Source organism: Anomaloglossus baeobatrachus, chromosome 3 (genome assembly GCF_048569485.1).
Source record: "Anomaloglossus baeobatrachus isolate aAnoBae1 chromosome 3, aAnoBae1.hap1, whole genome shotgun sequence".
In the NCBI taxonomy this organism is placed as follows: Eukaryota; Metazoa; Chordata; class Amphibia; order Anura; family Aromobatidae; genus Anomaloglossus; species Anomaloglossus baeobatrachus.
Genome location: NC_134355.1, coordinates 61,887,665 through 61,903,768, shown reverse-complemented (window position 1 = coordinate 61,903,768; position 16,104 = coordinate 61,887,665). Strand labels below are relative to the sequence as shown.

Genomic DNA, 16,104 nt, shown 5'->3' with positions numbered 1-16,104 from the left:
TGAGCCCCCTGTAGTCCACGCAGAACCGAGTGGTTCGGTCCTTCTTAGGGACGAGGACTACAGGCGAGGCCCAAGCGCTGTTGGATGCCTGGATCACCCCCAGCTTCAGCATCTCGTCAATCCTGGCGCATGTGTTGCTGCACCTCCAGGGAGACCCGATATGCTGAACGCCGGATCGGGGGATGATCCCCAGTGTCCACGTGATGGACAGCCAAGTCAGTCCTTCCGGGCTGGTTGGTAAACAACCCCCGGAAGGGGAGGAGGGTGGCCCACAGCTGGGACCGTTGGTCTTCCAAGAGCTGGTGGCCAACCTCCACATCCTCAATGGATCCGCCTGCCCTAACCTGGGCTAGCATATCCAAGAGGGTTTCCGCTTCTCCCTCCTCGGGCAGGTTGCACACGGGGAGCGCACATGCCTCCCGCTCATGATGTGCCTTCATCATGTTCACATGGAAGGGCTTCCGCCTTCCACGGGCAGGGTCCAGGGTGACCAGGTACGTTACAGGGTTGAGCTGCTGGTACACGAGGTATGGGCCTTCCCAGGCTGCCTGAAGCTTGTCCTGTGGTACGGGGACCAGTACCCACACCTTTTGACCCACTTGGTAGGTCCTCTCACAAGCGTTCTGGTCGTACCAACGCTTCTGATCGGCCTGGGCTTGAGCCATATTGTCGTGTACCAGTTGCGTCAAGGCCTGCATTTTGTCCCGGAAGCGCATGACATACTCGATAACCGACACTCCAGGGGTGGCCAAATCCCCTTCCCAAGCCTCTTTCACCAGAGCCAGGGGGCCCCGCACACGTCGCCCGTACAGGAGCTCAAACGGTGAGAATCCTGTTGAGGCCTGTGGAACCTCCCGGTAAGCAAATAACAGGTGTGGGAGATACCGCTCCCAGTCACGCCCATGGGAGTCGACCAACATCTTAAGCATCTGCTTTAAGGTGCCATTGAACCGCTCGCACAGGCCATTAGTCTGTGGATGGTACGGGCTGGCCACCAGATGTCGCACCTGGACTTGCCTACAGAGGGCCTCCATCAGCTGGGACATGAATTGGGTCCCCCGGTCAGTGAGCATTTCCTGGGGAAAACCCACTCGGGAGAAAATCTCCAGCAATGCGGTGGCCACCTTGTCAGCCCGAATGGACGACAAGGCCACTGCTTCTGGGTACCGGGTGGCATAGTCCACTACCGTCAGTATGAAGCGTTTCCCGGAGCTGCTGGGGATGGCCAGCGGGCCGACCAGATCCACAGCCACCCTCCTGAAAGGCTCATCGATGATTGGCAGAGATACCAGTGGGGCTTTGGGGCGTGGCCCCGCCTTCCCCACTCTCTGACAGGTTTCACACGAACGGCAGTAGGCAGCCACATCGGCCCCCATTTTTGGCCAGTAGAAATGCTGGTTTAACCTGGCCTTGGTCTTAGCGATCCCTAGGTGTCCGGCCATCGGAATCTCATGTGCGATCCGCAACAACTCCGTCCGGAACGGATAGGGTACCACCAACTGTCGGTCCCTGGGCCACGCCTCCGGTGAACCCTGCTGGACCGTGGCCCGGTACAGCCGTCCTTGGTCCCAGACCACTCGCTCCGGGTCCGAGTCCGAGGGAGGCTGTGCCGCCTGCTCCTTAAGAGCTTTCAGGCTGTCGTCAGCTTCTAACGCTGCCTGAAACCCCTGACTAGATGTGGCCAGAATCGACGTGACTGTCACATCTTCAGTCAGTACCCCGGGACCTGTGTCCTGGCCTCCACCTGACTCGGCTGCCACTTGATCAGAAGGGGAAGAGCTATCGGACCTCCGGGAGGCCCCTTGGCTTCCAGCACTCCCACTGCGGGTGACAGCGGCCACAGCCGCTGCGACCGTGGGTCGTGCCTGCTCCTCCTCCGTTCCTGACCAAGTCGCCGGTTCAGGCAGACCTACCTGGCTTCCTGACACCCCGGTTGTGGGGGAACCATGCACCGAGATCTTACCTGGGAGCACTTCCGCTCCTGGACCGGCCCCAATCTCACCTGCCTGTTCCCCTCCTGCAGCAACAGAACCCCGCTGTGAAATCTCTGGGGACCCCACATTTGCTGTGGTAGCCCCCACCCCACACACTGGTCCTCCCCCTGCAGCACCCTGCTCTCTGCTTATCCCTGCAGAGGGCAACAGATCCCAGCTCACAGGCTGATTACTTGTAGAGGCATTGTCACACCTTTCTCTGACCCCCTCCCCTGTCACAGCTGCAGCTGAGTGTGTGTCTATGGTGTCTATGCAAGCAGAAAAATCAGAGTTCACTCCCTCCTCCCTTACATCATTCATAGATAACACATTAACATTGTTAGGAGTCATGTCAGTACGGGCTGAAGGTTCAGCCCTTGGGGGGGGCCCAAACTGGGAGGTTATCTGCCCCAAATCTGTCCCAAGTAGCACGTTTGCAGGGATCCGATCAGTTACCCCCACCTCCCTCACCCCCCGCCCTGCGCCCCAGTCCACATAAATGTCAGCAACAGGCAGCGCCGGGTCAGTGCCTCCAATCCCGGAGACAGCGAGGGTTTTTCCAGGGATCAAGTCTTGGGGGGACACCATCTCAGGCCGCACCAGAGTCACCTCCGAGGCGCTGTCTCGCAGTCCTATGGTCACAGACCGGCCGACGGTGACAGGTTGGAAGCTGTCCAGGGACCTACCACCACCCCCACCCACACAATACACCTTGGGCGGCCCTTGGGACGGGGACGGAGCCGGGGCCTTGGGACGCTGAGGGCACATGGCCTTGAAGTGTCCAGGTAGGTTGCACTGGTGGCACCGTCTTGGTTCCGCCACGGGCCTGGAGAGGGGAGTTGAGGGGGACACCCCCTGCAGTCTAGGGGCAGGTGGGGCAGTCGCAGAATTCATCTTACCCCCTCTCCAGGTGCTGCTGGTGGCCGCTCTCCTGGCCTCAGGGGCCCGGTTGTTGGTGTAGTCATCGGCAAGGGCAGCTGTAGCCGTGGACCCCTTTGGCTTCTGGTCTCGGATGAACTGGCGGAGATCCTCAGGGCAGTTCCACAAGAGTTGCTCCGTGATGAACAAGTCCAGGATCTCCGGTCCGGTGGAAAGCTGCAGGCCTTGGGTCCAGTGGTCGGCAGCTCGGGCAAGTGCCCGCCGGTGGTCAGCCCAGGAGTCCTTTGGTCCCTTCTGTAGGCTCCGGAACTTCTTGCGGTAGGACTCTGGAGTGAGGTTGTACTGTTGGATCAGGGCCCGCTTGATGGTGTCGTAGCCCTGATCTGCCTCAGCAGGCAAGTCCCCAAGGATATCCAGGGCCTTACCCCTTAAACGGGGGGTCAGGTATTTGGCCCACTGGTCCTTGTTCAGATGGTGCTGCAAGCAAGTCCGTTCAAAAGCAGTCAAGAAAGAGTCCAAGTCTCCATCCTTCTCCAGCACTGGGAAGTCCTCAACACGGACCTTTGGAAGTTTGGTGTCTTGAAGGTCACGTGTGGCTGATGAGGGCCGGAGCTGAGCTAGCTGCAGCTGGTAGTCACGCTCTGCCTGGCGCTCTTCACGCGCTGCCTGCCGCTCCGCAGCCTCAGCCTCACGCGCTGCTTGCCGCTCTGCCCTGCGCTCTGCCAGGAGTCCCTTGTAGCCCTCTTGGTCTCCAGCCTGGAGAAGGGCCATAGCCATTTGAAGAAGGCTATCCGAGCCTCCCAGGCTCGGTGGAATGGCACGTGGTGATCTGCGGCCCGCTGCGGAGCCTGGTGATTCACTGTCCATTGCAGAGCGGAGGGCTGGCATCTGGCTCGTTGAGGACCCTTGGGTGAGCTGCTCCTCATCTTGTCCATAATTGCCAGCTTGTGCGCTGTCCTCTGCAGAACGGTTTTCTGGCGTCGAGCTCCTGGAGGGCTCGTGGACAACCTCCTCATTACTGTCCACAGCACCGTCCTCCCTCTCTTCGGCTCCTGCTTTAGCATTGGCCAGTTGCCTAGCTCTGCTCCTGGTGCCATCAGCCATTCTTGCAGACTTTTGGTCACTGACACAGAACTGACACCTGATGCCTCCACACACACCTTACAGTATCTGCACTCTGACACTCTAGTGTTGAGCTAGTCTGAAGACCCCAGCAGCCACAGCTGCTGCAGGCAGTCTTTAGTGTCTGGGAGTATGGGTCTCACACTCACACACACTATTATCTCGATCCCACCGCTATGCCCCCAATATGTCACAAACCACCGGGGGGGTCACTCAGAAATCCCCCGCGCTGGCTACCAGTACGTCACAATCGGGGGGTAACAAGTGGGGGTCACCCCTCCTTTATACCTCCCGACCGACAGACAGAGCACGTGACGCGCTCTCTAGCGCCCCTCTTATAGTCAGGCCAATTATGGAATTGCCCGACAATAAGCAAGGAGGCCGCTATACTACTTATGCCGATTATTGAAGGGTCCCCGGTGAGAGTAAGGTATATATTCCCCCGACCTCCGCGGGCGGAATATATAAAATCTCCCCGAATCTCACTGGCCTCCCCACAATAATCCTTGGCACAATTCGCTGCCACCAACCGATTTACGGTAACTATTAGCCGAACACACAGACGTGGGATTCAAGATCGAGATAACAGAACAGCCCAAGATTAATTATATAATTTAATCAGCCTAAAGCACACTAGAACTACAATATATACAATAGGGAATCTACAGAATATACATATGTCAGAGTACAGTTACAATCAAAGCATGGGTTACAAACAGGCATACACAGTTCCAGCAGTTACCTTGTTGCGTCTGGCCACAGGGGGGCGCTGTAGGCCAGGTTTCTAGGATCCTTCCCACAGATGTTTCCTACACGTGCCCCCAGCGAAAAGAACCCCGGAAAATGGCCGAAGTAGGGTTATCAACCTGGGCAGATCCAGGTCCCCTCCTACCTTAGTGACCTCACAGGGAAGCACTGCTCCACCCCTGGCTTGAGTTATGGACAATCCACAACATGGAATATGGCCATAACTTTGCCTGGGAGCGTCGTAGGCGGACGCCAATGCTCTCATTGTGACAGTTATGAATTTAGCTACAGAACGAGGGGACTCATGACCTGTCTGCCAGTTCCCCATTGGCTGATATCACGCCTGGGGCATTTCCCAATGTCCTGCTCCCATAAAAAGGGTGTGCCGGCATCGTCCGCATGCGGAGACACCATTTTTATGGTTGCCATATTTATCGGAAATATGGCTTGCGAGATATGAACCATTTTTTACTGGAGTCGTTCTGTCTGGCTATTTCCATAGCCTTGCTAATGAGATACAACTCTTGTTACAGGGTGACGGCAGGGAGTCATCCTGTGTCCATTGTTCCCACACCACCTCATTTCCATATCACAGGACATGGCCATGGAGGTGTAAGTGGAACACTGAGAACAAGAAGGGAGGGGGCACTGCCAGGGAGTGATGAGGGATTATGACTGGAGTCATAATTCATCTTCATATCCCGGGATTTGCCTCACAGAAGCGATGACAGAGCGGAGAGATTCCATCCGAAACCGTCTGGTTCTCACGTGTCTGTTGAGCAGTTTGAGGTCCAGAACGGGACGGAATGATCCGTCCTTTTTTGGCACCACGAACAAGTTGGAGTAAAAACCGCGACCACGTTCTTGAAGGGGAACGGGGATCACAACTCCTTCTGTCTTCAGAGTGTTCACCGCCTGAAAAAGTGCATCGGCTCGCTCGGGGGGCGGGGATGTTCTGAAGAAACGAGTCGGAGGACGAGAGCTGAGCTCTATCCTGTAACCGTGAGACAGAATGTCTCACCCAATCGGTCTTGGACATGTGGCCACCAGGCGTCGCAAAAGCGGGAGAGCCTGCCACCGACCGAGGATGCGGTTTGGGGAGGCCGAAAGTCATGAGGAGGCCGCCTTGGAGACTGTGCCTCCGGCGGTCTTTGGAGGACGTGACTTAGACCGCCATGCATCAGAGTTCCTCTGGCCCTTCTGTGGCCTGTTGGACGTGGATGATCGGGACCTGGCTGAGGGCCGAAAGGACCAAAACCTCGATTGAATTTTTCGTTGCTGAGGTCTGTTTGGTTTGGACTGGGGTAAGGACGAGTCCTTTCCCTTGGATTGCTTAATAATTTCATCCAATCGCTCGCCAAACGAACGGTCGCCAGAAAATGGCAAACCGGTTAAGAACTTCTTGGAAGCAGAGTCTGCCTTCCATTCGCGTAGCCACATGGCCCTGCGGACTGCCACCGAATTGGCGGACGCTACCGCTGTACGGCTCGCAGAGTCCAGGACGGCATTCATGGCGTAGGATGAAAATACCGACGCCTGAGAAGTCAAAGACGCAACTTGCGGAGCAGAGGTACGTGTGACCGCATTAATCTCAGACAGACAAGCTGAGATAGCTTGGAGTGCCCACACTGCTGCAAAGGCTGGGGCAAAAGACGCGCCTGTGGCTTCATAGATGGATTTCATCAGGAGTTCTGCCTGTCAGTGGCATCCTTGAGCGATGAACCATCTGCCACTGATACTACGGATCTAGCCGCCAGTCTAGAGACTGGAGGATCCACCTTGGGACATTGAGCCCAACCCTTAACTACGTCAGCGGGGAAGGGGTAACGTGTGTCATTAAGACGCTTAGAAAAGCGCTTGTCCGGAAATGCTCTGTGCTTCTGGACAGCATCTCTGAAGTTAGAGTGATCGAAAAACGCACTCCGTGTACGTTTGGGAAACCTAAACTGGTGTTTCTCCTGCTGAGAAGCAGACTCCTCTACAGGTGGAGGCGGGGGAGATAGATCCAACACCTGGTTGATGGACGCTATAAGGTCATTTACTATGGCATCCCCTTCCGGTGTATCAAGATTGAGAGCAACGTCAGGGTCAGAGCCCTGAGCTGCGACCTCCGCTTCATCCTCCAGAGAGTCCTCAAGTTGAGACCCCGAACAGTGTGATGAAGTCGGGGAAGGTTCCCAGCGAGCCCGCTTAGCCGGTCTGGGACTGCGGTCCGTGTCGGAGTCCTCCCCGTGAGACCTAGGTGTCACCCCAGGAGCACGCTGCTGCGCAGACCGAGAGGGGCCTGGGGGCGATAAACTCACAGTGCCCGAGGCCTGTGTAAGGACCGATCTGGACTGCAAGGCTTCTAGTATCTTAGCAGACCATCTGTCCATAGACTGAGCCATGGATTGTGAAAGCGACTCAGAGTTTCTCAGTCAAAACTGCAAACTCTGTCCCTGCCACCTGGACAGTGGAAGCCGGGGGTTCTACCTGAGCCGAGGGTCCCACCAGTGCCCGAGGCTCCGGCTGAGCGAGTGCAACAGGGGCCGAGCATTGCTCACAGTGAGGGTAGGTGGAACCTGCAGGTAACAGCCGCACAAGAGGTACAGGTTGCAAAATAACCCTGTGTCTTGGCACCCTTGCTCTTTGCGGACGACATGCTGTTGTCTCCTCGGAGAGTGATCACTGAGGGTATATAGCCAAAAGCAAAACAATGCGGCCGAACAGAGAAAATGTATACATACACATATATATATATATATATATTTACATATATATATTTACTTCGGCACCCCAGGGGGACCAGCACCGGGTAACCGGTGTGGCTTACCGACCGCCCAAAGCGGTTGTGTGTCCACCAGATTCCCTGCCTTGGGCCTCCCAGAGCTGCAGAGCTCGTTCTGAAATCCTCCACCGGCAGAAGTGATTGTAAAAATGGCTGCCGGAGCTCTCAGGGGAGGAGGGAGCCGTGGGCGGCGACTAATAAAGTGCGGGAATCTGGTGCCCCACAGTGATCAGTGAGGGGGGAGGAGAACACCTAAGTATGCTCCAGCCCTCACTGCCGACGTCCAGTCGACCGTCCCGCCCTTACCCCTGACTGGCAGGCCCGGGGGCGGGAGTTATGGTACTAGGCCGCATGAAGCCAGGGACTAAAGTTAATAACGCGGCCGGCAAACAGGCGCGGTCGGCGCGGTAGTCCCGGTCGTCACAAAAAAACAGCAGCCGCTGCAGCGTCTGTGACACAGGCGCTCCATGCACCGTCCCCAAAGGGACACAGAGTACCTTTAGATGCAGGGCCTTGTCCCTGATGATACCAAGTCTCCTGTCCGGCAGATTCCCCCAGGGGCTGCGGAGGGAGCCCGGTCCCAGTGAATTGTGACCGGATAGGATCCCACTTCTCCCAGAGCCTCTAAGGGATGGGGAAGGAAAACGGCATGTGGCTCCAGCCTTTGTACCCGCAATGGGTACCTCAACCTTAACAGCACCGCCGACTTAGTGGGGTGAGAAGGGAGCATGCCGGGGGCCCTCTTTTCTTCCATCCGATACAATCAGCAGCTGCTGCTGACTAAAATGGGAGCTTGAGCGGATGTGTGCCTCCTTCAACACAAAGCATAAAACTGAGGAGCCCGTGATGCACGGGAGGTTGTATAGGCAGAGGGGAGGGGTTACACTTTTTAAAGTGTAATACTTTGTGTGGCCTCCGGAGGCAGAAGCTATACACCCAATTGTCTGGGTCTCCCAATGGAGCGACAAAGAAACGGAATTATTATTATTAAAATTGATTATACAAATGATGTTTCGGTCACATAGGACCTTCATCAAATTAGATTCACACAGTAATGAATAGCCAGGGGACAACGAGGAAATTAGTGCTAGAGTATATATGCGTCTGTCACGCTAGGAGCGCATTTCCCTGGCGTGACAGACGCATATATACTCTAGCGCTCATTTCCTCGTTGTCCCCTGGCTATTCATTACTGTGTGAATCTAATTTGATGAAGGTCCTATGTGACCGAAACGTCATTTGTATAATCAATTCTTCACACATATGAGCCATTTGAATAAAGAAAATCTCTTTTTTTGCAAGTATCTGAGTGCCGGATTCTTTTTCTCTAGGATGCAAAATAAGCCCTCACACAGCCCTGGATCCCCCTAAAATGTGAATGCTATATGGGTCTCGAAAAACGCTATTTTTTTTTGACAAATTTCAGAATTCTTTTTCAGTACTTTAAAAAAAAAAAAAAAAAAAAAAAAACAAAAAACAAAAACACTCCCCAAAACTATACATGTTTGGTATCTACGAACTCCTACTGACCTGGGGAATCATATTGCCTGGTAAGGCTAGTTTCACACTTGAACGGCATCCGTTCCATTGCGTTGTGTGACGGATGCAACGGATGCGTTGCATATAATGGCACAACTGATGCAACAGTTTGTACAAAGCAACGAAAAGCTTTTTTTTTTAATTTTTTTCTTCTTTACAGGTTTACCGGCAGCAGACTATTGTGAACGATCAGCTGAGCGCTCTCACATGCCGGCGGGCGGGCGCTCAGCTGAGCGCTCTCACATGCCGGCGGGCGGGCGCTCAGCTGAGCGCTCTCACATGCCGGCGGGCGGGCGCTCAGCTGAGCGCTCTCACATGCCGGCGGGCGGGCGCTCAGCTGAGCGCTCTCACATGCCGGCGGGCGGGCGCTCAGCTGAGCGCTCTCACATGCCGGCGGGCGGGCGCTCAGCTGAGCGCTCTCACATGCCGGCGGGCGGGCGCTCAGCTGAACGTTCAGCCACCGAGAAACAAAATAAAGTTTCTGTGATTAAAAAAAAAACAAAACAAACAAACAACATGCGCAGTGAAAAATAAAGGTTTCTGCCGCTCACAAAAACGTTACATGCTGCGTTCCTTCCGCCCGACGCAGCGTCAAAATAACAATGCTGCGTCGTCCAGTGGATGCAACGCTGACACTTGCGTTACAGTGCGTCGTCCATACAAGTCTATGGAGAATAGCGCAGTGCGTTAACGGACTTCGCTATTCTCCATAGTGACGGACTGCGCTGAACCGTGAAAGTACCCAAAGTGTTACCATATAGTGAATATGGTGAACCACAACATACAAAAGAAAAAACAAAAAAAAAAGACATTGTGCAATAGCACTTTTTTTTGCAAACTGCACTTGGAATTTTTCCCACTTTTCAGTACGATATGGGGCAGAATTAATGGTGTCATTCAAACGTACACTCGTTCCATAAACAAAAAAAAAACAAAAAAAAAAAACACTCATGTCTATATTGACAAAAGAGTAAAAAAATTATAGCTTTTGGAAGAAAAAAATTAAGACAAAAGAAATTGGCGGGTGAAGTGGTTAAATGAGATCCTCAAGAGTGCGTGCCCACAGTCAGTGCTCACAGCGTTTTGGACGCAGCATGTTTCAGCCGGGTCCAAAATGCTGCAACGTACAGTAGATGAGATTTCGAGAAATCCCATGCCCACTGTGTGTGTACTGCCCGCATTGCAATCTGACCTGCGGTGCGGCTTCCCGAGCCACCGCAATTCAATTGTTTGTTGCGGAGACAGAAGCGTTGTCTGCAGGGAGAACAGAAGACAGAGACCACAACTGCCTGAACCCTGATAGTGGGCACGAACAGCTGCAGTCTCCTGCGGAGGAGACTCACAGCTCCGCACGTCAGGACCCGCCGCATCCTGAACACAGAGGATCCTGATTGTGTGCACGTACCCAAATATAAATTTTGTCAGAATAAAACCAATCATCTAACAAATCGGGGAGGCCTCCTAAGAGGAGAGTAGGATCAGGGTGCTACTCTTTTGTGAGAAGCCACCAGATGTGTGTCAGCGCTTTACTCCATTCTCCCTAATGAAAACACAGATCTTGGAGGAGGGGGGAAGAAGAAGAAGAAAAAACAAAAAAAAAACAAAAAAAAAAAATCGGCTGTAGTCTTGAGTATATAGATTCCTTTAGGCGCTATTCACACCAGCGTTATCATTAGGTATGTAGCAGAAGCCAAAACACGCAGGCCCGGCCTTAAAGGGAATACAATGGGGTAGACCTACACATGGGGAAAAAAAAAAAAAATCTGTTACACATTCACAGCTGTTTGTAAGATGCAGAATTCACCCTTCTACATTAAAAGACAATATGGGCAGTGAGGGTACGTCCACACGATCAGTGTTTGCAGCATCTTGGTTGTGCAGTACAAGCACAGAGGATGGGATTTATAGAAATCTCATGCACACTGTGCTTCTTTCAGTCACAGCGTAAACTGATGTTAGGTGCAGCTTCTCAGCCACAACATGGCAATTTACGCTTGGAGACCCAAGTGTTCTGAACGGGAGAACAACGAAAATCTGCTGCACCCAGACTCCTAATCATGGGCATGGACGCTGCGTTCTCACGCACAGGACACTAGCGTCTCCTCAAACTGAATAAGGGTATGTGCGCACTAGGCGTTTTTTTCACGCTGCGTTTTTATGTGCGTTTTAGTCTCAAAAAACGCACCCGCGGCTAAAAAAACGCGACAAAAACGCATGCGTTTTTGCCGCGATTTGCTGCGTTTTTTGCTGCGTTTTTGCTCACTGCGTTTTTAATCAGTGCACAATGCCATTAAAGATTGTTGATGAAAGGAAAGAAAAAAAAAAAAAAAGGTCTGATGTCATTTCCTTCTTCAAAATGTTCATTGTATGCAGGAGAGCAGACAGACAGCTGCAGAACTAGTGTATGCAGGAGAGCAGACAGCAGCTGGAGAACTACAAGGCTCAGCATCCTCCATTCACTAGTGTATGCAGGAGAGCAGACAGCAGCTGCAGAACTACAAGGCTCAGCATCCTCCATTCACTAGTGTATGCAGGAGAGCAGACAACAGCTGCAGAACTACAAGGCTCAGCATCCTCCATCCAGGACTGTATGCAGTTTTTTGCCCAAAAAGAAAAAAAAAAATGACATGGGCTTCGCCATATTTTTGTATGCTAGCCGGGTACAGCAGGCATGTACGGGCTGCCCCCAACCCCCAGCTGCCTATTTGTACCCGGCTGGGAACCAAAAATATAGAGAAGCCCTTTTTTTTTTATTTCATGAAATAATTAAAAAAAAAATGACGTGAGCTTCGCCTAATTTTTGAGTCCAGCCGGGTACAACTAGGCAGCTGGGGATTGGAATCCACAGTACAGGGTGCCTAAGCTTTCTGGGCACCCCCACTGCGAATTGCAGTCCGCAGCCACCCCAGAAAATGGCGCTTTCATAGAAGCGCCATCTTCTGGCGTTGTATCCAACTCTTCCAGCTGCCCTGATGCCGGGTGGCTAGCCGGGTAATAATGGAGTTAGGGCTAGCTGTATATTATCAGCTAGCCCTAAGCCCGAAATTCATGGTGTCACGCCAATATTAGACATGGCCACCATGAATTTCTAGTAATGATAAAAAAAAAACAAAAAAACAAAAAAAAAAAAAAACACACAACACAGAAAAATATTTTTATTAGAAATAAAAACACAACACAATTAGTGACGCCATCTTTATTGAAATAAAGAACCCCCCTCCGCAGTAATCCTGGGTTAGGGTCCCGCGCCGTCCAATCCGGATCCAATATCATCTGATCGGTTTGCTGGAAGGCAAAGCGATCAGATGATGTGTCAGGATCAAGTGCCTGAATCCCATCACACATCAGCTGATTGTATAATCGGCTTTTATACAATCAGCTGATGCATCAGTAGAAGAAAAAAAAATAATACTCACTTATGTGCTGTGCTGATTACCGGCAGCTCCTGCAGCGATCGATTTTACAGGAGTCTGATCCTGTCCGATCGCTGCAAGAGCTGCCGGTAATCAGCTGATGAAGTCCCCTGACGGCAGGATCAGCTGATAGCTACCGAGACAGGGGCTGGGAGCGGGCATGGCACCGGGACCCTGCAGACAGGTGAGTATATATGACATTTTTTTTTTTCTACTGTTCACTTTTGTTTTCGCCGCTGCCTCCACCTCCCGCCCAGACATGGCGCCGCACGGAGCTGACATGCACAGGACGGGAGGTGGAGGCAGCGGTGACGGTACCGGGAGGATTCATGCTTCTGTGTTTACCAACAGAAGGAATCCTCTTCCTGTACACGTCACTTTACTGCCCACCCCTTGCGTTTATAGCTGCGTTTTTAGTCATAGAAACGCGGCTATATGCGTTTTTCATTGCGTTGTTGAACATCTCATTGAACTCAATGGGTGAAAAACGCAGAAATAATTGACATGCTGCATTTTTGTGGTCACCACAAAAACGCAGCTACAAAAAAACGCTGTGTGGACAGCACTTATGAAAACCCATAGACATTGCTGGGGAAGCAATGTCACTGCGTTTTCAGCACAAAAACGCGCTAAAAAACGCCGCTAAAAACGCGGCAAAAACGCCTAGTGCGCACAAGGCCTAACACTCCGTCCAGAACGCAGTGTCTTCCGGATCATGGGCACGTACCCTTAAAAGGGAACCTGTCACCAGATTTGGCGACTATAAGCTGCAGCCACCACCAGTGAGCCCTTATATACAGCATTCTAGAATACTGTATATAAGAGCCCAGGCCACTCAGTAGACCTTTGAAAACACTTTTATAAAACTCACCTAGAGGGGCAGTCCATCTGGCACCTCCTCTTTGCTGCAATCTCCATCTTCCTTCTATCCAGCTCAGACGGGCATTGCGATCCTGCGAAGGCGCACTTTGATCTGCCTTGCTGAGGGTAGATCAAAGTACTGTAATGCGCAGGCGCGAGGAAAGGTTAAAGACTGTCCGCGCATGTGCACTACAATACTTTAATCTGCCCTGAAGAGGGCAGATCCCAGTGCGCCTGCGCAGGGCCACAATGCTGGCTAGTGTGCATAACTTAAGATATGTCATGCACACGAGTCTAAGGAGGAGGACAGCGATCGCCGCAGAGAGGAGGCGCCAGATCGGAGAGCAGCGACACCCAGACCAGATCGCCCCCCTAGGTGAGTATAAAATGTTTTTACGTTCTACAGAACAGCCTGGGCTCTTATATACAGTATTCTGGAATGCTGTATTTAAGAGCTCAGAGGTGATGCCTGCAGCTTATAGTCACTAAATCTGGTGGCAGGTTTGCTTTAAAATTCTGCCTCCACCTGGCTGCCACTAAAATCTGTGGCACAAATTCACATGGAAAATCCACTGCAATTCTGCCCCTTGTATGTTTTTCACCCGCACTGCCATCATATGTACTGGAATTGCTGAGAGTTTCAGGATGGAGATTACACAAAGCTCATCTAAATGCTGCAGAATTTTCTCTATACAGAAAATGACTAGTGAAGAGGATTTTGAACTCTGGTGTAGGACGACTGGGTGCAGATTACGTTCAGATTTTCACCACTGATGAATCTGAAATATTTGGTGCAGATATTCAGGCCGACGATGGGTGATATTTGAGTCAGAATCAGTCGACAGACAGGCTGCAGACAGGGGGGGTGGGGACGCAGCCAGTGGACAGGGTAGACGAGACGCAGGCGGCGGCGACGGACAGGAACGGAGGGGGGTGTAGACACAGGCGGCAAACAAGAAAAGGGAACACGACGCAGCCGGCCCTAGAGGTGACAGACGGGGCGCAGCTGGTGGAAGTGGTAGTCGGGACGCAGGCGGCTCTACATGTGGCAGCGGATAGGGGTAGGCGGTAGACAGAGGGGGGATGCAGCTGGCCCTACAGGCAGCGGAAGAGGGAGGGAACAACGCAGCCGGCCCTACAGGCAACAGACGGTGAAGGTGGGAAGCAATCAGCTCTATAGGCGGCAGATTGGGGGAACGAAGCCAGTGGCGGACAGGTGGAAGCAACCGGCCCTACAGGTGGCGGACTGGGTAGGGAACACAACTCAGCCAACCCTACAGGAAACATACAAGAATGGAGGAGGTGGGTGACGTAGCTGGCCCCACAGGGGATGGACGGGGCACAGACAGCCCTACAGGCGGGGTGGGGGGACGCAGCCGGTGTGGACGGGGTAGTCAGGACGCAGGTGGCTCTACATGTGGCAGCGGACAGAGGGACGCGGCCAGCCCTACAGGAAACGGACGAGGGTGGACGCAGCCGGTCCTACAGGGGATGGACGGGTCAGCTCTCTGGGTGCCCGGCAATCAGTAAAGTTGGTCTCGAGGAGATGACCCTCACCACAGCCCCTACATCAGCTTTCCCAGGATCAAACGGGATCACACTGTGCACTTCAGAACTACAAATCCCAGCATGCCCAGTGCGCAGAGCAGCCATGTACCAGAGTATACCCGAGCTCAGTAACTGGCCGCTGCTCTGCTGGGAGCTGTAGTTCACATGTGCAGGGGCCGCACTCACCTGGGGGTGGCCGCTCGGGGGGTCTTCTTCCCTCCATGTTTGGGGGTCCCCGCTGACTCTTGAGGAGAAGTGCTGGCCTTGTGTCCGGTGATGGCGGGCACGTCAGCCTCGGTGGGAGACGCGGAGTCCCCGCTCTTGGCCTTGCTGGTCCTGGCCGGGGGAGACTTGGTGAAGAAGCTGAACAGGCTGCTCTGCTTAGACATGGCGCCTGTCACCTCTCCGCAGCCGAGCGCGGGAAAAGCCTTCTACCAGGTGGAAACCGCACTCACCGGAAGTGCGCGCTCCGTGCCAATCAGCGACAGGGTACAGCAGAGGGGCGGAGTCTCCGGCAGAGCACGTGGAGCGCAGCCTGTTGCCCTGGTGACCGGGCCTCTTGTTATGAAAGGACACTGTGGGAGAAGAGTCACGTGGTGTTATTTTTGCGCCACATTGTGCCCTGCCGCCATATCACATACACTGCGCTGTACAATCATTTCTCCTTCCAATGTTCATAGAAGTTTTGCATCTTTTTTTCCAATACCGGTGAAATTGTTATAAAATAATTCTAGTATAACAATATACATTAATAATATAGCATATACAATATACCAACATACACTACATTATAGCTAAATATATCATATAAAACATAAAAAAACCTATAAAATATAATCTATAATAATTGTATTTATATAGCGCCAACATATTCCATAGCACTTTACAATAAAACGGTTATTCCCATCTCCAAGCTTCTATCAATATATAGTAGGTGTAATAATAATAATAATATTAGTAAATACCTTCATTTAGAGATGTAGTATAGATCTCGTGATATAGCTGTGTCTCATACCTCATGTGCAGGGCATTGCAGCTTAGGTATCCATGGTTACGACCACGAGCAACTAACTATAACTATATAAGTGGATGTAACCATGGATACACAAACTGCAATGCCCTGCACATGAGGTAAGAGAAATGGCTTATCAGAGGAGCTATATTACGTGTGAGCTTACAATCTATATATATATATATATATATATATATATATATATATATGTATATAATTAGTTGTTTTTATATATCGGACACA

The 16,104-nt window shown here is 52.3% G+C and overlaps 1 protein-coding gene across 2 annotated transcripts in view; it reads right to left on the bottom strand.

The window, feature by feature from the left end:
* The window catches only part of MSH6 (mutS homolog 6), a 132,632-nt gene extending 117,318 nt beyond the window's left edge, over positions 1 to 15,314 (bottom strand). The window contains exon 1 of one of the 2 annotated variants that reach the window (XM_075339209.1): positions 15,036 to 15,314. In XM_075339209.1, coding sequence (XP_075195324.1) covers positions 15,036 to 15,238 — 203 coding nt within the window. In that variant the 5' untranslated portion in view covers positions 15,239 to 15,314. The remainder of the gene's footprint in view (positions 1 to 15,035) is intronic. The other variant, XM_075339210.1, reaches the window with a different exon arrangement.
* Positions 15,315 to 16,104: the final 790 nt, after the last annotated feature.